Genomic DNA, 23,970 nt, shown 5'->3' on the forward strand with positions numbered 1-23,970 from the left:
AGTAAAGTAATAATCTATTTTAACCAATCTCTTTTACCGTATCACACAATAATGTCCATGTTAATCATTTTATAGTCATTTGAGTTTGACGAAGCAGCCCTTTTTAGGCCTACACATCGGTGTAGATGAACAAGAAACAAAGAAAGGATATGCACTGAACAAATTAGACAACAGATTTTTCAAAGGCAGCAGCCACTCAAAACTCCATCAGTAACCCCCCCCCCCAAAAAAAACAACACAACTCAACAGGCTGCACCTAATGATATGCAAGTAATGAATATGATAAGAAAATTATGAAAAAGTCTAAAGGACACCGTACAGAATTTTCCAGAATAATATAATAGTCTACAAAAGGAGTTTATATATCCATAAGTGTGGATTATAAGACCGCACGCCATTTATGCTGGAGCTGGTTCTGAAGCACCTTAATATGTGAGCTCTTGTACAACATAAAGGTGTATGTCTCCACGTATCAAGAAATACTAAACTCTAGGTTCTCCTTCCTTCCAACTTCTTTATTTACCCACGGAAATACCTCCAAACTACATAAGAAGCAAGATCACCTGGGAAGAAGTGGAATGTTTTGGACTGTGTCCCTTGGAGTTTTTCATAAATTTCTAATATTTATTACTTGTATATCTGTTAATCCTCTTTCTATATAACTGTAGGAGATGCTTATTAAATAGGAACTGAAACTTAAGAGGAAGTAACAAAATGTAGCTAACAAGTTTGTTTTGAAAAGCAAAGTATAAAAAAGTAATGGAATATAATGCAAGGCTCATCAGGCTCAGGCTGCCGTCCAGCACAAAGAAATTAGTCCCATGCTTGCTTGCGTGTGTGTATCCTTAAAGGAGCACTATAGTGCCTGGAAAAAACTTGTTTTCCTGGCACTATAGGGTCATTAGGGCCCCCCTGCCGCTGGGCTGAAGGGGTTAAAACCTCTTCAGCCACTAACCTTTCTCCAGTGCCGGGCTCCCTCTGTGCTGGGGAACTCTCCTCCCCCTGCTGACATCAGATCCGAATGCGCATGCACGGCAATATCCGTGCACGCATTCAAACAGCCTATATGAAAGCATTACTCAATGCTTTCCTATGGACGTCCAGCGTCTTTTCACTGTGATTTTTCACAGTGAGAATCGCGGAAGCGCCTCTAGCGGCTGTCAGTTAGAGAGCCACTAGAGGCTGGATTAACCCTCAGTGTAAACATAGCAGTTTCTCTGACACTGCTATGTGTTCAGCTACAGGGTTAAAACTAGAGGGACCTGGTACCCAGACCATTTCATTGAGCTGAAGTGATCTGGGTGCCTATAGTGGTCCTTTAATAAAGGGAGGAAATGGTCATTGTGCATTATAGGAACCTTACAGAGCTGAAAATTAGGAAGTGCAGCACCTCCGCTTCACACAAAACTGCGTTTAACTCTAGTCCAGGGTTATTTAACCCCTTAAGGACACATGACATGTGTGACATGTCATGATTCCCTTTTATTCCAGAAGCTTGGTCCTTAAGGGGTTAAAGGTAAATACACATACGTTTTAAGAGCCACTCCTCCCATGCTGCTCTTCCTGCCTTATGGCTTGCAAAGTTTTATGGATGTTTTTGGTTTAAACAGGTGATGTTAGGTCCATGGCCATGACTGTTCTAGTGACATTAACTGGGTTAAAAGTGGATTCAGAGGACACACTCAGGCACACTTTTACGTGGGAGAGTAGTCTGGTATGCTCTAGCAGAGTGTGCCTGCCTTTTCCGTTAACTTCGTGAAATTGATGGAATCTGAAAAAAACATCCCTGGCTGTCTGACAGACAGCCATTTGTTTCTACAAATTGTTCTTGAAGTGTTGATTTCAGCACTTTAATAAACTCATGTTAACTTACACATTGTCCATGCGCCAGAAAGTTTCACTTTGTTAAATGTGGCCATTTACCACCAATGGGTTCAAACTACTTATATTCCAGGCTCTCGCACGTAGACTAAAAGCACAATATGTAAATAAATTAGAAGAGTAGGTTTGATTGTTCTACTAGGCCTTGATATTTGAATTACTGCTTTCTTCGTCAAAAATACCGCAACAAACAAAATAAGAAGGTGACGTAAGGAAAATTTTGTAATCCACTACAAAATGGCAGAAATGATAAACTTGTGATAAGGATTCTGTTTAATTTCATCTCTACTGACATTTCAAGTACCATGTCTCTTTTTTAAACCACTCACCACTTTCCTTTTGTGCAAAGAATAATGTGTTTCCTCCCTTACCAAGGTTACAGATCTTAAGCATAAATTACAAAATTATTGGCTCTGAACAGCTAAATTAAACGCTTATCAATTCATCATGCACAGGTTTGAGGTCTCCTGCTGAGTGGAAATGGTCTCTATGCTTCATTCTCATTGCTTTTATCCTCTGTCTGACTTGTATTGATCAGTTCCCCTCTAAGCCTGTCTGCTTCTACGCTTGTGGCTATCATATGTATTCCTGCAATGACTTCTTCCAGCTCTGGCATTGATAATGGGACGAAAAATGAACCAGACAGTCTGCTTCCTAGAAATCTGCAGATACAGTTTAAAAACACTGTGGCAGCAGTCTAACGTCTAAAGGCAATGCCAGACCGCTACATAGCGGCCTCTTTTAATTGGCCTGCATTTGAAAGTGAGCCATTTGTTCTTCCTTTTTATATATTGATATGATATCATTCTCTGTGATTTAATCACTAAATAATAGACTTGAAGATTTGTTTGGGTCCATCTGTAATTCAAACTGAATTTACGATTACAGAGTCGCCACGTACCAGACACTTGGAAGAACCTGCTTGCGCATGTTCGGTTCATTTCTTGATTCAGAGCGTCATTCCTGGTACTAGAAAAAGAGGCCTTTAAAAAAAAAAAAAAAAAAATATATATATATATATATATATATATATATATATATATATAATCACTTGCTTACATACTATATATATATTTGTTACTGGAATAAACCTTTTGTATAGAGCTGGTTTACCTGCCAAGCACCTTCCACCAACCAGAAATTTGTAAATATGTTACAAAGTCAGAATATATACTAGCTACTTTCCCTTAGTGAGTTTCTTTTTACTGTGGTGTAATTCACATTGTCACTAGAGTAACTTTCTTGCTTGAGACATTGAGTACTTGCAATATATATATATATATATATATATATATATATATATATATATATATATTTTTATCCTCTATGTTTTGTAAAAAACATATATGTATTCCTAACGCTAGAGTCCGGGTGCCCCTTAACATTTTACCCCTTCTCCCAATCTGCACAAAAAAAAATGTAAAAAAAATAAACTAATTACTCACCCTTTCTGAGACCTCCTTCTTGGCTTGCATCATCCTGGAGGCGTGCCAATTCAACGCTCCTCATAGAGGAGCATTGGGGAATGTAGGCGCGTGAGTGGCGCTCGCCACAATGCACCAACATTTCCTCCATCGAGAATCATCATATTCAATCATTCTCATGACGTCACTGTATGTTATGGTATGAGAACCAGGAAGTAAGATTTCTAGCTCTTGCACCCAGAGGGTTTGGAGACGTGGTTTGAAGCCGTATTCCCAAGCCCTCAAATTAGTTTTATATTGTGGGTTTTTTCGGGAGGCAGGATTGCAGGCACTATATCAACCTCAATAAGATGAAGTTGTTGACATGCCTACAGTGTTCCTTTACACATTGTATAACAACTTGCCCACGTTGGCAATTATGAAGTTAGGACAACGAGGGGCAGCATGAGTGATGTTGGTGTTCTTACAGGGTTTATGTAATTCCAGTATTAATTTCTGTCTAGATGGTGGGAAGCTCTACACTGCAATTACTCGTGACTGCCCATACACAGATTGCTGCTGAAGCATTCTGTTATAGGTGTACATATCCTGGTAAACCCTTAGTACTTTTATTATTGAGCTTGCACTGTGCTTTATAAGAACATCAAACCAAAAAATGGTAAATCCTGAGATATGGGGCAGGAGCACGAAATCAGGACTGATTTACCAGATTCGAGACTGTTGCCAAGTGTTATATTTCATAATTTTATTTTTGTAAACATCGGTTAGCACTTTAAGACGTCATTTTACTTAACTTTTTCTTTTTATTCCACCTCTCATTATTTCTCATATTACTTTTAAATGTGTTAATTTTTTTTTTTTCCCCAATCCTGGGATTTACGTGCAACAGAGAATGGAATTCTGGGAATTGATCTTCGCAGCTGTTCTATTTAGCATTTGGTAACTCAGGAGAGAGCTAGATACAAAGTGGATAAGCCAATCTACTATTCCCATAGGGCGTCACTGTTATTATGAATACACTAGCGAGTATAATTTCCAGAAAATGGAAATCTACATAGATCCATGTTTTCTAGAAAGCATTCAAAGCTCACCTCTCCATAAGGCATTGTTTCGTTTAGTATAATCTCTTTCTGATAGATAACAAGCTAAGAGAATAGACGCCAAGGCTCAAAAGCAGAAAGCTGAAGTGGTGTAATGAGTGATTTCCTTAGGGAGCGCAAGGTGAAAATTAACAGGTATAATGACTGCACTGCAGTAAAACACTAGGAATACTGTATTCACCAAATTAAAAACAAGAATCATTATCGTATTTTAACTACAGAAAACTATGGTAAATTATGAAACATTAACACTTTACCTTCACAAAATGTTGCAAAAGGTTGTGTATCTGGTATTTATAGTATGGATATACTAAATAAATAAGAAAAAGACAGAGTTCAGTCATACATTACTCAGCATTGGCGGGGCATTTCACTACAGTGCGAATTTAGAAATTTTAAAGGGGCTCTATAGTATCAGAAACACAAACGTGTATTCCTGACTCTATAGTTCTAAAACCACTGTTTAGGTGGTCAACCCCCCTTAGCTCAGGTTAGAAAGGAAATTCACTCCTTGCGTCTGGCCCTGCCCCCGATCTGCATCCTTGGCTGACTTCATCCGAATTAATGATTTCAGCCAATCCAATGCTTTCCAAGAGGAAAGCATTGGGAGCCTATTGTGCATGCATGGCAAAACGCTGCACCAATCAGCATTTCCTCATAGAGGTGTACAATTTAACGTTCTATGGGGAGCATTCAGCGCCCCCATGCAGAGCGTGGAGACACTGAATGGCAGTGCTCCACATTGTGGTGCACTAACCCAGGAAGCACATCTAAAGGCCGTCCTAGGCCATAATGTAAACACTGCCTTTTCTCTATAGGGACATACTATAGACACCAGATTTACTATAATAAGCTGTAGTTGTTCTGGTAACTGTAGGTAAAAGATTTTACCATTAAGGTAAAAATAATAAAACTGGAAAAATGCTCTAAGGCAGCTTTTCTTTCAGTTCAGCTACCCTGGCCTTACATTTGAAATTCACTTTGTATTATCACTTTAGTAAAGAGCCCTGTGATTCTATGAGCCTCTCGGCTTTTGTGTTCAGTCGAACCACAACTTCAAGAAGGCAAAATTTAGCAAGGGAAAACCGTTTCTATTCTAGGCCAAAGTAGTAAATGGTGTGCAACCATTATAGATCATGTCACAACATTTGTGCACTTTCCCCAGAATTAATCCTGTTTTAGCCTTGATAAATTAGAAACTTCATGTGTGTGACTTTCTTTTGTTAATTATTTTTCTTGAGTCTGATTTATCAAGGTTTACTTTTTTTCTTCTATTTTTTCTTGTTTGGAACATCCTGCTCATGAAACATGGATGGTTATTTAAAGCACAATAAACCTGTGCTAGGTCTGTTTAAAACATAAGTTTTGTAGAGATTTTGTGGTGTTTTTTTGTTTGACTGTTTTTTTACTTTTGTGTGTGTCTGGTAATAGTTGGTTTTTTTACAAAAGTATATTGGGGAAAGAAGAAAACATTGGGCAGTAGGAACAGGCTTCTGCTAGTCTTACACAGGGTTAAAAGAAACATTACAGATCTTGTCTCAGCTGCCTCTAAATTGTTCATCAACGCATATAAAATTCATAAGATTCCAGAAACTCTTCTAAATTCCAGATATACCTTAAGAGGACTGGTTTCTGTTTGTAGAAAACAAGGATTTAATGATGTGTTTACTCCATCCAAGTGTGATCAGTCAAAACAAGAGTTCACGGTTAAGAGGGTTTCAGTAGCTATAAGAAGGAACATCTTTCTGCTTTCTGGTTTATTCTGAGGTCAGTTCTTTGTGTGACTTTTTTAGCATTTAGTAGTGCTGAAAGATTATAATACGGTTTGTTCTATTCTCTCTTCAGGGCCGTTTCAATGGACACTGATATGGATTACGAGAGACCAAATGTGGAGACCATCAAATGTGTGGTGGTGGGAGACAACGCAGTTGGGAAGACTCGACTAATATGTGCAAGAGCATGTAACACAACCTTAACACAGTACCAGCTGCTGGCCACACATGTGCCTACAGTATGGGCAATTGACCAGTACCGGGTTTGCCAAGAAGTAAGTTTTTGTAATGCTACAAGGACACTTTCCTCCACCTTCCTCTCCTTTTACTTGCATCTGTCTATATTTTAACTAACCCCCCCCCCCTTAAAAAAACAGGACCCCTTTCTTTAAAAAAATATATATATTTTTTTTTAAATATATATATAAATATATATATATATACATATTTATATTTATTTTTTGTTTTGTTTATTACCATGAGTAATATCTGCATTTAGGTAAAATCCCGTTGTGATTCATTTATTCACAGAGAGGGAAGAGTTATTAAAGTAACTTGTATTTGAATCGACATAAGAGTATTGTATTAATCGAAAAATGTAAAATATATTATTTAATGTACTACTCTTGGGGCAAGGAGGTTCCCTCTTCAGGGCAGATATGTTTACTATCTTCAAGATATTTATGACTAAATTGTAAATTCTAAGATGGATAAAACCAAACACCCCGGTGATCTGTATTTGCCTGCTATTGAGAGTTCTCAAAACTGTTGTTTTCTTTATACTTTGACATATCAATTTTTATTTTCCATTTATGGTGTGCAGGTCCTTGAACGCTCCCGGGATGTCGTTGATGAAGTGAGTGTCTCTCTACGGCTGTGGGACACCTTTGGTGACCATCACAAGGACAGACGATTTGCTTATGGAAGGTACAAACATATAATGCTTGCTATAAAATGCCTAGCACTGCACAATATATAAAAACTGTACAGATATAAAAACAGTTTTTTCAAGGATTAATGGCTTTCTGTGCTAAAACAGAAACCTGTCTCCTATTTCGCATACTATGCATGTCTTTTATAAGGTGCCATGTATTGACTAACTCTGCAGCACAATTCATATTGGCCCTATGGATGTATTTTTATGCATAGTTTTATTCTTTTATTTTTCTTAATGAGTCAGCAGGGTGTTACAAGGAAATTATGTACAGGTACCCATGGTGTTAAGACAACGGTCTGCACAGTTATATTTAATTTGTATTTCTGTTTCTCTCTTTGTACTTTTTTTGTTAATATTTAGGAAGCCACATTATAGATACTCCATTATGGTAACAAATTGTAGCTTACACATTGTCAGAAGATTACTGCAACATGGAGCAGCATCAGTAAAAAGGGAACAACCTAATTGTATGTTGTGAATTGTAGACAAGATAACCCCTTCATACCCATAATGTAATCCCCCTTATAATTAGCCCTTACTATTTGTGAAAACACAGTACAAGATTTGTAGGTTTATTATGCTATCCAAATATGCCCAGTGATGTAACACTTACAGGCTTTTAACAGTGGTTTGGCAAGTAAATTATAAAAATAAAAAAAAAAAAAAAAACATTCTACCCTTGCATTTAGCACCAGAATGTTTCCATCATTAAAAAATACATGACAGTCCGTTAGTTTTGAATAATAAACAATGTGTCCCTTAAGATGTTGAAAAGATGAAAAGGTCAAGCTGATAATCTAAAGTAAATCCCCCCCACATGTACTTGAGGACCCTTACAAATCTCTACTTATTCTGTATGACCTGAGCTGGCATGTGTTGGATACATCAGTTAGGTAAACAGTTCACAGGAGATTGTCCCCATCTAGGGTTATTTTCCTCGAACACGCACCAACTCTAAGCATTAATTACTTAAGTGTTTGTTTAGGATTAAATTATAGACCGGAACATTCGTGCAGAAAAGCTACACGTATCACCAGTAAGGAGTTGCATCTGCATTGTTTGCAAATAGGTTAGAGTGCTTATGTCTATATTTATACAAATGTATAATGTAAGTTATACAAATAGTTATTCCAGGCATAACTTGTGCCGTTTGACCCCAGAATGTGTGCAGCCTGTTTTAGATCATGTGTTGCTTGTAGTAAAACATGATCCTTGAATATTTGCTGCAGACCACACCAAGGTTCATGATTTAGTTTGTAACCAATGAAGGTTTGGCAGGGAATCCTAGAACTGATAGTCGACACCAAACAAACAAGTAATATTTACTTGACGTGTGCCAGTATGGCCAATATCGCTATAGTAAACAGTGCTGTAAATTATAGCTTTATGCATTCATGTCCATACATGGTATTATATTTTTATGTTGCCATTACTCTCTTCCACTTTAAAGGCACAGTATGCTGATTGCACATAGCAGTGTCGCTACATTTTTTTTTTTTTTTTTTAGAAAGTGGGGCAACCAACAGGAAATTGCATAACTGCATGTATAACTTAAAGTACATTTCAGCTAATCTATATCTCTGTGGGTTTTATATAAGCGGCTAAATGTATATATCTAATATATTTTGAAGATCTAAGCGGTGTTAAAGAATAAAGTTTAAATTATTATTCTTCAAGGTATACAGAAAAATATATACATGCATTAAATAATTTTTTAAGCCGAGTGTAGAATGATTGCAAACAGCTTGCATATATTCTCTTCATGTAGTGAAAATGTTGTTTATAGACCTAAAAAAAACACTTAAATCATAGCTGGGCCAGACTTTCTCTATTCAGCTTGTCTTTTACTGTGCACTTCCAGAATAATCAGCATTTCGCCCAAGGGCAAAGTCTTGGATAGAAAGCATGTTCTCTTTTTTTTATTTTTTTTATTTTAATAAAAGATTGGATATCTTTAGGTTCTTGGAGAAGTGCCTGTAGAGATATTTATGGCTCATAATTCTATTTTTTTTTTTAAATTTATTAATTTCTTTTTGGGGTGGGGAGTAGGCAAGCGGTTGGATAATAAACCTGTTTTTTTGTTTTGTTTTGTTTGTTGTATTGCACACAATATTCAGACACAAACCATATTTAATTCATTCTCTCCATCTTTAAAGGAATTATAATATTAATTTAAAATACATATTGCCAGACAATGTATAATGTTATGAATTTTTCCTTTGGTATCCATAGTCTTTTTCATTTTGGAACCATAACGTTAGAAGAACCCTATCTCTAACCGTAATTTTTTTGTAATTTTATATATATATATATTAAAATTTTAGTAGATATAGAAAATTAGAGTGTTATTGATTCTTTAAATGTTTTTTAGGCCTTGTTTGGTGTTGATGAGAAGTATAGTGGCAGGGCTCACAACTTCAACCTGCGATTGGCAAGTGAAAATTCTGCCCTAGCGAGTAGAAATTACCATCTAGTTGTTGTGCCGTGGACACGCAAGGGTTGCAATGGCAAGAAACTTTTTTTTTTTATACTTGTCCAGTAGTGTAGGATTAAAATTTGAAGCCCTGAAAGGGGTAAGAGACATACAACAGTAATAATTTGTTTTGAATATGTTTATTATAGTCGCAAGAATGCGTAGGCAGACATTTTTGTAATTTTTTTTGTATTTTTGCTAAAAATAACATTTGGTTGCCTGCGCAGAGGCATAGAAGTCAGAATAAACAAGCAATACAGAGACAGGTGAATGCACTGTTAGGCTGAGTGGTCTTACTACATTACGCAGGCTATTGCTGGCGGTGCTGTTCCAGCTAAGGGATACATAAACAGACTCTTTACATAGAGCTCGGTATTAGCACCTCGTAGGTTATGGTTCTAACATGCGAGTTTCAGCTATCATCAAACATAGCCAGTACATCTATAAAAGCATAACCCTATACTTTATTGCATAGTCTGATTCTGTCTATCTGAGCATGCGATTAAGTTTCCAGTATAAGGAACCGGTTTTGTATTTGAGCTAGCACAGTCTTCCTGTTGTTCGCTTACGATATGTCAAAGAGCGAGCGGCTAATTATCACAGTGTGACAGCCTTTAGATTCATCCGTGCGTCTATATACATAAAACATATAAACATAGACAAATTATATGAAATGCAGATGGGCTCCCCCAATAAGGAGAGGTGGCATGTTTAATACATTTAACATGCTGTACTCCGTATAGTTAACATGAGTGCTTTAACTCTCTTTTGTGGCCAAAGCGGTGCATTTGTCTGGCATCGTGTGGCCATAGTAAATCATAGTTATTACCATTATGACTATGTTTTCATGATTTGCGCAATATGTATGCTATGAAGTAGATATACAAATAGTAAAAATAACTTTCAAACATTTAAACATAAGGAGTATATTTGTTTTTTAAGCTGCTGTGCAGTAATAGATAATGGAGCTATCAGGTTGTCATGTACACAGTAGTAAGCGACTGTGCTACCGTTTTCATTCCATAACGCTTCAATCAGGAGCAGAATGTAGCTACTTAAACAGTGCAGGTATAAGAATTTATAGATATGCTATTGCATGTTTAGGAGTTTCAAAACGTACTTCATAAAAAAGGAAGAGGAAGGTAAAAAAAAAGAAAAATCTGAGTCGCTTCACTGGAGCGGGTGATTTGGCGCCCTGTGTGAGAGGACTGTCCAGTGCAAGGCTTCCAACTGCCTAATTAGTGTGTCCGCGGGCTTCCCTCCAGCATGGCTGCGCCGTAGCTTATTACGGGGTTTGTGTGCGCTCAGTGGGTCAGTTGTTCCCACACGAGTCCCCCCAGCTTCTCCTGTCACGGCAGGTCCCCCTCCTTCCCCCCCAAGGCTTGCGTCCGTGCCTGCGGTAAGCTCCACTGCACTGTGGGCACTCAGAGGCCACAGTTGTCCAGCTTCTCCCCCCCCCTCCTGTAGGATCAGCCAGGGCTCCAACCTCCTGCACCTCCCCAGCTGCAGCAGAGCCCCCCTGGAGCTCCAGTCCCAACTTGCCTCTCCCGCCTCCAGTCTCATATATGGCGCCGGTGTGCGTCCCTCCGGCCACCGGTCCGCCAAGGGGCCCACGCCCTCTAGCGCCACAGGGCTCACAGAAGTGGGGGCTTATTCTCTGGACCACCCCCGAATCCAGAGGTCATAGCCGGCTCCATGCCGACCGGTCCGCCGCCTTTGGGGTTCAGTTGCGGGATCCTCCGTTCTAGGGGCTGGGATTTCTCAACCTGGGCCTCTGCCACGTGTGCGCAGGTTGCCGCTCGCTGTATTGACGTGGAGCGTCCGTCTGCCATTTTAGCTCAATGTGGGCATACCTTGTGTGTCTGGCATGCCCCCATCTCCAGTATCTGAAGCTTGGACTCTTGGGCCGGGATCACCCCCCCGGGCCGGGTGGGGGGGGGAACGGGACCGGGCCGTTTCTCCTGCTTCTCCTCTTCCTGTTGCCTACTTGTGTAGCGTGCCTCAGGCTTATGGGGCTTGCCGTGCTCCGATGGCGTTGCCTGTCAGGTCGGTATCACGGCTCTATGCTCCTGGGTGTCTCACCTCTTGATTGCTCATTTTTTCGTGAGTGTGGTGGTAGGTTTTGTGCCCGTTTGCGTGCGTTTTGTGTCGCTTGGTGCCGGAGCTGGCAAGGATGGCTGCCGCTCGGCTCGGCGGCCTGGCCCCGCCCCACCCAACAGTGATAATTAGTATTAAACAACTAATTCTTTGTGGAACACATTCCACAAATTGAGTTCTCATGGACTATATATGTACGAGTGAAAAATAATTATTTAACAGTATCAGGAGACTGTGTCAAGACTGTCATGATAAAGCGATTTACCGAACCCCACATCATTGTAGGCTTAAAGAGGGACAGAGGAGAGGTATATGAATTCTATAAATATAGAAGTGCAAAAAATAAGAAGCCCCATTTAGCATTATTAGGACACAATGTTTCTTCTGTTAAATGCACGTTGCTATTTATAAATATATGCAGTAAGTCATTGATTATCCACTTGAATTTTTTTTTCTCTTTATTATCTGATCAGCATTAATGCATAAACTGCCTTTTTTTTGCCGCATAAACAATATTAAAATGGGATCACATACAAGATCATTTATCCTTTAAATTTGATATTCCCATAGCCATATCCCCAAAGACGTATGGATTATCCATGATCTACTGTATGTACATTAAATATATACCAGTAATGTATATGATCCGCCCACAATTTAAAGTTTGTTTTCAAGCCTCCTGTTTCATGATGGATGGTATGTGTGTTACCTTTTTTTCATGTGATAGAATTGCGACATACGTTATATTCTTTATATTGCAGAGGTTTGAGAGAATTGGTGCTTTTGCAGATGTCCCCGTTGACCAAGCTTATGTTACATAATTTGCAAGAGAATAGAAACGCATTTAACATGTATCCAGCATTAGAAGCAGTTCCTGGAGATTGAGATTGATTTTTGACATCCATTCACGTGAATAAATGCTTTGTCAATAGTGCCCGTTTGCAAATGTATCCCTTCATTACTTCTAGAGTAGTGTTTTTGTTTTTTTCTTCTTATCCATAACAAGCTTGTTTTAATCAGACAAGCAGCATGCATTTATTTAGGTGTTATTTATAAGTGAGACATGTTTGAGCATAAAACCAGCCATATAGTTTATATTTGGCTTGGAAATCATTTTCCTGATTATGAAGAGAAGAAAACTGCAGTGCACAGTTATTAGCATATTATTTTTAGACAGTGTGTGTCTGGCATAGGATATGCCTGCCAATCTAGAGAAACCTAGAAAAATAACAAGTGCATGCATGAACTATTGGTTAAAGAAACAGTAGCGTTTGCTGGGGGGAAAAAGGCTGTTTAAATTAGCTTCTTCTACCTCGCAGCGACTGTCTCCGTGCTGCTGTCCCGCTTCCTTGGCTGAGATTTTCAAAATGTATGATTTTAGCCAATCCGAGGCATGTGCGCATGCGAGACAAAGTCTCTTTGAGATCAACGGATTGAAAATAGTGCAATTTGAATCCACTATTTCAGTGGAATCGCCTCCAGAGGCTGTTGGTATGGTAGACATAACCATTCTGTTTAACATTTTGCATTTCAGTCTCCCGTTATAATTTGCTTAGAAATGTGGAATATGAATGAATTCAGATTTCTGGATATAGCTCCTTGAATGTTGATCATATACTTTATTTATTTTGTTCAACCTTTTTAGCTAACCACCTGTGCTTAATCAGGGAATTACAAACCTATAGATTGGGTTTCAAGATCTGGGGTTGGACACAACATTTATAGCAATTCACTTACAAGGTTATTCAAAAAAGTGAGAATTCAAAGTGAATTTCTTATGTTGAGGTCAAAATTGCCACGGTGGGTGAAAGGGGGGGGGGGGTAGGGGGGGGGGGGAAATCTCCAAGTTCAGCTCATTTTACCTTAAAATCACTTTTTAAAAAAAATAACCCGTCCAGTTTGTGTTTGTGTTTTTCTGCCTGATGTGTTAAATAATTAAACATATATATCCATATTGTGTTTTCCAGGTCGGATGTGGTTGTACTGTGCTTTTCAATTGCAAATCCCAATTCTTTAAATCATGTTAAAACCATGTGGGCTCAAGAAATCAAACATTTCTGTCCCCGAACACCTGTAATTTTAGTTGGCTGTCAACTAGACTTGCGCTATGCTGATCTGGAGGCCGTAAATCGGGCAAGAAGACCATTAGCCAGGTAAGCCCTGTAATTTGCATTTAACATTGTATTATTTCCGTATGTATGTAGAATGTACAATATGTGTGCCGCCTTCTGATGAAAGATCCAGTATATCTAAATATCAAATATTTATCAAAGTGTTTGTACTATGTTTAAATGTCAATACAGATATGCAGAAAACTGTATTTGAATTATTTTAATATATATATATATACATATATTTTGTTTTTTCCTTTAGACCAATCAAAAGAGGTGATATTTTGCCACCAGAAAGGGGAAGGGAAGTGGCCAAAGAGCTTGGGATTCCATATTATGAAACCAGTGTGTTTGATCAATTTGGTATTAAGGATGTTTTTGACAATGCAATCAGGGCTGCTTTGATTTCCCGGAGGCATCTCCAGTTTTGGAAATCCCATTTGAAAAAAGTTCAGAAACCTTTTTTACAAGCTCCTTTCCTCCCCCCTAAAGCACCGCCTCCGGTTATTAAGATACCGGAATCCAGTGCAGTTAACATAAATGATGCTGGCGATCTGTTGGACAATCCTTTGTGTGCAGATGTCATGTTTGTCCTTCAGGACCAAAAAAGGATCTTTGCTCATAAGATTTACCTTTCTACCTCCTCTTCAAAATTTTATGACCTTTTTTTAATGGAAAATGAAGAGTTCCAAAACCCCGTAGATAGATGTTCAAAGAAGGAAAGGCCAATCAAGGACTTGCTTATGAGGACATTAAGCCTTGATACAGATGAGGATACAGATGTAGCTTCCTTGAAACCTTCCAATGCGTGTCTTCGGATATCAAGAAGTGATGATACGTTACTAACCACTGACTTTGATGAGGAAAACTGCATATCTCTATCCTCCTGGAGTAAAGGCTTCCTCAGCATGCATCAAGAACTGTTGAACAACCCAATCTCAAGCAGGACTTGTTCAATGACAGTGGTACGAATGGATTCCTCTATACAATATGGGCCTTTTAAAACCGTTTTACGGTTTCTTTACACTGGACAGTTAGATGAAAATGAAAAGGGTTTGATGCGAGTGGCCCAGATTGCAGAAATCCTTGAAGTCTTTGACTTGCGCATGATGGTTGAAAATATAACCAATAAAGAAGCCTTCATGAATCAGGAGATCACAAAAGCATTCCATGTACGGAAATCAAACCGAATTAAAGAATGTCTTTCCAAGGCAACTTTTTCTGGTAAGTAAATGTATGATACAAAACATTGACTTTTTGAACTTTTTCTTTCTGGTGTAATTTTTTTTTATTTTTGTGACAAGCAGGATAATAATCTATAGCCCCATGGGTGGTTTCGCACTCAAGGGAAGGTTTGTGGATCTGTTCTGTTATGGATTTGATTTGTTATTCTTTGGCACTTCTTAACATCAATTTGTATTATTTATTAATGTATTTATTTTGAAAGCTAAGCCTGTAAAAGGTTTGGGTCACAAATGTGAACAATTACTGCCCAAGTACATTGTAGCTATTGCAAATGTAGCTTGTTCTTAACAACTGGCAACATTTGGCAAAGGCCTTTTCCTATTGGAACATGACCACATCCATGTATCCAAGCAATGGCCATTCACACAAATAGTTTATCATATGGAAAACAATGCATGATCGACACAGATTCCAGAACACAACCTAACCGAACACATTTGGTATGACTAGGAGTGCAATCTACAAGTCAGACCTAATTATCCGACCTTGATCTCCCCAATGTATACATGCTGTGACTGTTATGGCTGCTGTTTAGCAGAATCAAAGTTTGGTACTTGCCAACCTCTTCTATTCTTGGCCAGAGACTAGCTAAGCATTATGGAGGTTGTAGTTCAACAGCTGTAAAGCAAACTGTCATCTGTCCTTGGGCAAGACCAGCTGACTGTCTGCTTGATTTCAACGGAATATTAGTAATTCATTGCACCTTGATTGTCATACCAAAGGCAGAAGCGGGGGGAGAGAGCTATGTTTTAATAGTGAATACACATTATAATCTAATCCTGCATTATGTCTGACTCCCAGGTACTCCGTCTAGAAAACGATGTCCGGACATATTCACCAATAACCCACTTTTCTGTTTTTTATTTTTGTTATCTTTGTTCCAGATGTGACTTTTACATTGGATGATGGAAACATCAGTGCCCATAAGCCTCTGCTAATCTGTAGCTGTGAATGGATGGCTGCAATGTTCGGGGGCTCCTTTGTAGAAAGTGCAAATAGCGAGGTACATTTTTGAGTATTTTGAGCTATTTATTTCCTCTTGTTCTTCTTAACCCTTTTCACTTGTGAGTGGTTCTGCAATGTGAACATTTTTTTTTCATCTACTATAGCGAACAGCAAAAAGCTGTTTCTTTCTATCCTTTACATCTAAAAATGTAATTCAAATGTCCACAGCAACAATATTTATCTTCACTTTGTCAGCTGTCATTAGGACTATAATTCCTATAATGCAATGCATGACCATGGGTGGACAGTAACTTGAGAGTTAAGATTGGACACCTCAATTTTTGTACCACTGTTTTTTTTTTTTTGGTTTTTTGTTTTTTTTTACCAAGTTCACAGACAATGATAAAATATGTTGGCGTATATTTCATATCTGTTGTGGAATCCTCTGATTTAGCCAAATGTTGGAACTGTAGATATTGAAAATTACTTTTGAATACTTGATTTCGCAAGTGAGGTTCTTGTTAGATATTCCTGGAAAATGGATGAATAAATTGTATCGGTCACCTTTTTCTGTGTAGATTACATGGGTCATCGAATGTCCTTGCATGCATTTCTGATATTCCATACAGATCACTTATTTTCCTCTTACCCTTGCAGATTGATCTTCCCAATGCAAGCAAATCTTCAATGCAGGCGGTGTTAGATTACTTGTATATTAAGCAGTTATCATTTTCTTCTGAAATGGACCCTCTGGAGCTTATAGCATTGGCAAACAGAATCTGCCTTCCGCATTTGGTTGCACTTACTGGTAAGTGCGAAAAATTATTTGTTTTACATCAAATGGACTTAACCTGTTTTGCCCTTCACTTGAGCCAGCGTTGTCATTCAATATTATGTGTACAGTATGACAAGAGAATTTCCGTCTTAAAGCAAAATCTTTTCTTACACATGTACCCTGCGAATAGCTGTCTTTTTTTTTTTTTGCATTGTGAAATATGTGTGTATATACATTGAAATTAAAGCAGGCCAATCTAGACTGGGGGAAAATGCCTTTTAATGAGTGTGTGTATGTGTATGATGTAAATATATTTTATTAAAATGCATTTTTCCCCAGTCTAGATTAGTCTGCTTTAATTTCAGTTTGAGAAGGACAATTTTGTACATATATTTGAGACAAAAAATAGACCTTGAACAGAAATCTATATATCGATCTCCTATACAGAGTGTGTTTAAGACCTTTAGATCAGCACTGTCCAGTTGGAAGCTTGATGAGTGAATGTGTCCATTACTGAGCCCAACACACAAGCTTTTGAAAGATCTACAGCAGGGGTTCTCAACCCAGTCCTCAGGACCCCCTACCAGTCCAGGATTTGGGGATTACCTGGGTGTGTCTAAGGTGTTTAGGAAAAGGGGGAAATGTTTTTATTTTTTCTAAACACTTTAGACACACCCAGGTAATCCCTAAACCCTGGACTGGTAGGGTGTCCTTGAGGACAAGGTTGAGAACCCCTGATCTACAGGCTAGCATTTCAATGTAGGACATCATTGTGTAAGATGAACCAAGTTTTACTACTTCACAGGATGCTAATGATTACATGGATGAAGGGATAATGATTATGCTATGCCACATAATTGTTAAGGTGTGCTTATAGAAGGCCTTGTTTAATAGTTCACTTGTACAGGCTTGTGAGGCTTGAAGAAGCTGGCCATAAGTTTATTGGCAGTAAGTGATATGATAGCCGTCCCTTGTTATGCCTTCTGTTGCTAGGTTTCTTAGAGTGTTTGTATTCTATGATGCATTATACAAATGCAATTGCAATACATCATAGAATGCAAATCCTATGATCTTTAGCCAGCCAAACACAAATTTACTACTGCTGCATGCTGAGAGCGTTCTATAAATGATCACTTTTGGGCTTAGATGGAGACACCTTCCCTGACAAGTCTATGTTTGTGACACTAAACCATGAGCATGGTCATCACCAACTCTTGTTACTGTATGTCCAACTTTACTTTTTTAAAACTGCTTGTTTGTTTTTCTACCTATTGTGGAACATGTTGGTTCTATAGAAAGAACAATAATGATGTAATCCTCTATATACCCAGTTTTAGTACTTGGGGAAACAAATTTATGAGCCCAATGAGCTTGTTACCGCTAATATTTTAAATTGTCCCGTTATTTTCCCCCGCTTTCTAATATTCTGCATTAAAGGGTTATTCCAAGCACCATGACCACTTCAGTGATTTTTAGATTGTCATAGTGATCAGAGCATGTGCAGCGTTCCGCTGTGAAATGCTGTACGTATCGAGTTTAACCCCTTGGCTGCCTGATGTATAATGCCACCTGGCAGCATGGTGTGTGTGTGTGTTTTAGTTTGTCTCATTGTTGCATACTGTGTCACAGGTAGGCTAAAGCTCTAGACAATGAATGGTGACTCTGTTGTTTTCTACGTCTGCAGCCATGCAGAACTTGGACGTTCGTGAGCAGTGAGGAGAGATGACCAGGAGCCCAGCGGGTACCCCGGTAAAGGAGCAAACCATTAGTAAGCCATTTGCTCCATTACCTGGGGAACATGGCCAGTATATCCCTGGCATCATAATCACTACAGCAGGCTGTGGTGGTTATGTTGCTTGAAGTAACCCTTTCATGAGCATACAACCCTTAATTCTAGAAGTTTCAAAGATTTCAATAAGGCATTGCAATGCTTGGTAACCCTATGTGCACTTAAAGGGTTAATATATATATATATATATATATATATATAATTTTTTTGTTTTGTTTTGTTTTTTTGTATGTATGTTTCTGTTGCTGTATTCCTAGGTTTTGCTGAGAAAGGTTGTTTATTGTTTTGGTTTATAAATATAGTTTGGAATATTTATTAAGTACGTCACTGAGTGTGGAATTTTCTTTGTTCTGCAGAACAGCATGCGGTCCAGGAGCTGACCAAGGCTTCGGTGAATGGCGTTGATATCGATCAAGAAGTGCTGATGTACCTGGAACTTGCACAGGTCTGTATTTTTATGTTGCCTCAACCACTTTTTGAAAGGCATTCTATTCTAAACATAGTGGCAGCGCGCAGGCAGAAGAATAGCAGCTGTAGAGGTCTTAATCTTGCAGTAGGGATTATCCGGCTAAAAGTCATGCAAAGAGTATTCATTCAGATAAGTAAAAGGCATTTTGCTTTATGGATCATCAAATGTTCCATGACTGGGGCAATTGGGATTAAAAAAAAAAAAAAAGCCACCAATTTAAAATACTGTACAAGGTGGTTTGTTTATTCATTTTTATTTTTGTGTTGTATTTGCCTTCTTTTTTTTAATTTTTTATTTTTTTAAAGAGCATTTTATAAAGTTGGCAATATGAGGTTAAATTGCTAAGTACTAATATATTGTGAATTCACGATTTTGTAAATAGAATCGTGAAGTCAGTTTTAAACTATCACAGACATTTGTGTAATCATTAAAGTAAACAAGACCTCGGGTCTGCTGTTCTAAACTAGAATTTTGTTCTGTAAAATCCCTAAGCTACTTGGTCCTTCCTACCGCCAATGTTAATTAACCCTGTTGAGCCGCTGAATGTGATAAGAACCCACTGCAGCTAAGGTCGTTATTTTGATTGCTAGAACTTTTCTGGTTTGGTTCTTCTAAGGCATATCTGCCCAGTTGTTTAAGTTTTTAGTGTAATAAGATTATGAAAAGCTTTTAAACTTGCTGTTTTGTTAGTATTTTAAACTCTGTCCTATGTTGTTAAGTAGTGTTGTGCACGTGTGTGTTTAAACTTTTGTTGTGGGTTTTACTTCTTGGTAACAGTAACAGAAGGATAGTTATTACTTCCAGCTGTCTAACTTGAAATGAAAAGGGCTTACTACATACTAATTAACATTCTGGATGAGCCTTCATAATAGCAGCCTCTTCCTTTTTCTTAAAAAGGTTAACACAGACCAAACTTTTATAAAAAAATAAAAATAAATTATATTTATTAAGGGTTTCAATATTGCCGTGGGTGCAAAAAGCAGAAAGGGGATGCAGAAACATTCAAGGGTATAGGCTAAATACATTGTATCACAATAACAAATAGTGTATGAGATCCAATAATTGATAATAGTTTTAGTGCATGGACATCAGCAGAGAGCCAAAAGAGACACCGCCATGTCCTCCATGACCCTCCCCTACAACTGCCCCATGAAACAGAAACACAGGACAAACTTTTATTGTGCAAGTGTAATAATATATACCCAGATGTCATTAAGATAAAACAATAGAATAGTGTTGACATTTTATTATGAAAGTATGATTGTGCAGTCTCTTAATGTGGAAATGACTTGAGTGGTTTTTAGAAACCAAACTAAAACATTCCATGCCTAACACCGACATGAAAATACCGGGATCGTGTTCACTGATCTTTATCCGAGCATCCAGAATGTGTTTGAAGATTCTATCTGACCTAATAATCTAATGACCCAACGTTCATGATATGTAAGGGTTTTTCAAACAGAACTGTGACCTTAGATGACTCATGCATAACACAATATTTAAGTACTTCTCTCTTATTTGCAGTTTCACAATGCCCATCAATTAGCAGCATGGTGCTTACACCACATCTGCACAAACTATAACAGCGTGTGCTCCAAATTTCGCAAGGACATAAAGTCTAAATCTGCAGGTATGTTAATAATTTTTGGGCTATTTATATATATATATATAGATATATATATATATATATATATATATATATATATATATATATATATAAACTTTAGTGGGAAACTATCACTTCTTCAGGAAGTGTTTATTATTTTATTTTTTTAATATTATAAACATTTGTAAAAAAAATTTACATTTGTGGTGTTATATAATATGAAATGTAGAAATTCACACCTCTTTATCATGCAACTGAAAGTCTCCACCTTGGCTCCCTGTCATTCTATTGTCACTATAGATCTATATGATACAGAGAAAAGGAGAAATTAAACAAGATTTCTAATTGTAGCTTGCAAAATCTTTGTATACATATGGGCAGTTTTAACATTCATATTAGTTTGCAATAGGGAAGTAGGTGTAACAATGTTTAATACCAAAAATATGTATTGCCAGAACACTTAATTTCAAATTTTGGAGGTGTTTTTTTTTTTTTTTTTTGTTTTTTTTTTAAATTGAAGAATTGTTGGGAATGTGAGCACACATAAACACTATATTACAGAATGGCTTTTGTAATAGAACGTGTTGTGTTGTTTTGCCTAACATTAAGTTATGGGAAGAGTGAAGTGATTTGGTAGTGTTAGAAATACACAGTGAGCTGAAGTGGTCTGGTACCTAGTGTCCCTTTAACCTTGATCATTTTAGACCTGATGAAGTTGTTATGATTTGTTAGTTTTCCTATTGTCCCTTGTTCCCTTGTGTGAAGCAACATTTAGCTTCATGTGACCTTTGTTTTAGTTTTTTTTTATTTATTGCTGGTTAATGAGTAATTATCTAAAAATTAGATAACCTTTTGGAATTGTTTGGTGAAAATGCATAATCTTTTATGATTCAAGCAGTATGTTCTCACAAGAAGATAACATGAGTGCAAAGTTTCAATTTCTTCAAAAAAACTTTTTATTCTTTTTTTTTATTTAATTTGAGATTTTTCTCCTTCGTGTATGCATTTTTATTTATTTATTTTTAAACCATGCTTACCAAGAATCCTGATTGATAAAAAAAAATATCTAAATAAGTTTTTTTTTTTTCTTCTTTTATTTTTCTCCCCCAGAAAATCAGGAATATTTTGAAAGACATCGTTGGCCACCAGTGTGGTACCTAAAAGAAGAAGACCATTACCAAAGGGTGAAAAAAGAGAGGGAGAAAGAGGACAGTGCTCTTAACAAATATCGCTCAAAACGCAAGTGGTGCTTCTGGAATTCGTCATCCGCAGCCTTCGCTTAAGCAACGATGCTGTTGCAGACTATAGAAACAAAACACATGTAAATTTAACATGATGTCTTAATGTTAAGAAAAACAAATTAAGCTGTACAGTATTTAGGTTTCAAGCACTGATTTGAATCCACATGTGTGCATTTATCGTTTATATGATCAAAGCACAATTTTACTTCAAGCAGGTCAAAGACTCACAATCTTTTACTCTTAAGCTGGCATACGGTCTTGCTACTCATCCGGTCAGACCCGAGAGAGAAAAGGTACAATATTTTGTGAAATTATGGTTTTACCGTCACCTGTCGCAATACAATGTATATTTCGAAGATATACAAAACACTAAATACAGGGATAGCCACCATGGAAGCAACATCTTACCTTCTATTATGAGCATCAACCGTTTTGGGGTTAAAATAAGAATCAACCCCAACCAATACAGACTTTCTATATGTGTATGTGATGGGGTAGAGCATGACTCTGGTTCGGACCTTTGACTTGATCACAGTGTAATGAGGTGTCCTATAGTAAGTATTGTGTCAAGCTAACCTTAGTAAGTGGAGAGCTCGACAATCACTTTTAACGTTGTATGTATGTAACATGGTTAAAAACAAACAACCACAAAATGACAATTCTCAACAATCAGACAAAATCTTCAGGTTCAGGTACATATAATTTATGTTTTTTTTTATTTTAATATATAAATGTATAGATAAATATATGCTGTTCTGTTGCGTGCTTCTTTTTCGATCCACAACACGTTAAGTCGATGCGGCTTCTAACTATTTATATTGACAAGAGAAGCCGTATTCTACTAATCAAGCTGGTAGGGCAGTTATCGCAATTGACCTCCACCCATCGTGTTGTTTTTTTGTTTTGTTTAAAAAAAGAAAATTCAGGGAGAAATGTCATTTAGAAGAACGTTAAATTTTCATGTTTCTACTTTTTAAAAAGAAAAAAAAAAGCAACGCAATGGAACTAAATGATTCACTTTAAACACTAACCCTTTCAGTGCCGGTAGGATAAGGAGTGCACTCAGTCAAGGGCACGACCTATTGACATAATGCTCGGCATGTCCGTCTCGGGGTTAAGCATTTCTCTCTTGCAACTGGAAAGATGCAAGTGCATTTTACCCTGTATTGTTGGTGTTAGTACCCAGCTGTGATGTTTTTTTCCACCTTCACTGGAAAAAATTTTTATACTTGTCTTACTTTGCATATATAAATACTCATCTGTGTAAAATGGCTACGTTTAGATTGTAGAAGAACACTTATACACACGGAAAGGGCTTTATTCACAGTAATATTCAGGGCAAACAATAGACCAGACCTATGGCGGGAATGTGTGTTACGATCTTTAGTACCTAAAATATGTATTTCTCCTATTATACCATTTCTTAACAAGGCAGTAGTCTTCCACCTTCAGTGTCTACAAAATAACCTGGTCAACACTGTCTCATAAACCAAGCTGGTCACAACACAGGGTGTCACAAGTTCTTCAGGAGAAAAAAAATTTAAAGATCTAATTTATGCTGTATCTCCGTGAATATTCAATTTTATTAAGACAAGACATTGCAGGATGTGCTTATTAACCCTTACTCCTTCTGTTATATAGTGCAAATGCTTCCAGTGCAGTGTTATTTCATGGAGATAACCACTACTGTAGTCACCTGTTAAATTGGTCGTTAATGTGAGTTTTCAGTGTTAATTATGAGAACAATGTGTAAATCACTTTTGATGGAACATCTTCAATGTTCTAGGACCATCCTGTTGTATTACATGTTCTGGTAGTTGGTTGTCTTTTTATCTTAGGACTGGAGGGTTCATTTCAAGGTGCCAGGGCTTAACCACTACAAAACCATATCACAGATTGTTATTCGGCACTAGGATTTAGAAAAATGCCTTTAAAACATTTTTTTTACAAAAATGCCTCAGGCGATCCCAAAAGTAAAGGGTTTTTGGCTCTATCACTCTTCTCCCGTTCATGAAGATGGAAGTTGGGTGCTAAACCTTAAAACACGTTGAGATGTCAAGACTTCTTTTGAGTACGTGTGACTGATGCTGGTGTGTAGATATCAC

General features: G+C 37.5%; 1 protein-coding gene across 6 annotated transcripts in view; it reads left to right on the forward strand.

The window, feature by feature from the left end:
- RHOBTB1 (Rho related BTB domain containing 1) overlaps positions 1-21,971 on the forward strand; it is a 51,984-nt gene extending 30,013 nt beyond the window's left edge. For all 6 annotated transcript variants that reach the window (XM_063435207.1, XM_063435210.1, XM_063435211.1 and 3 more), the window contains exons 2-10: positions 6,251-6,452; positions 7,001-7,104; positions 13,652-13,837; positions 14,058-15,019; positions 15,925-16,043; positions 16,643-16,793; positions 18,906-18,994; positions 20,543-20,648; positions 21,735-21,971. In XM_063435207.1, the coding sequence (XP_063291277.1) occupies positions 6,261-6,452; positions 7,001-7,104; positions 13,652-13,837; positions 14,058-15,019; positions 15,925-16,043; positions 16,643-16,793; positions 18,906-18,994; positions 20,543-20,648; positions 21,735-21,907 (2,082 nt within the window). In that variant the 5' untranslated portion in view covers positions 6,251-6,260 and the 3' untranslated portion in view covers positions 21,908-21,971. The remainder of the gene's footprint in view (positions 1-6,250; positions 6,453-7,000; positions 7,105-13,651; positions 13,838-14,057; positions 15,020-15,924; positions 16,044-16,642; positions 16,794-18,905; positions 18,995-20,542; positions 20,649-21,734) is intronic.
- The last annotated feature ends 1,999 nt before the right edge of the window (positions 21,972-23,970 follow it).

This window comes from Pelobates fuscus, chromosome 10 (assembly GCF_036172605.1).
Source record: "Pelobates fuscus isolate aPelFus1 chromosome 10, aPelFus1.pri, whole genome shotgun sequence".
In the NCBI taxonomy this organism is placed as follows: domain Eukaryota; kingdom Metazoa; phylum Chordata; class Amphibia; order Anura; family Pelobatidae; genus Pelobates; species Pelobates fuscus.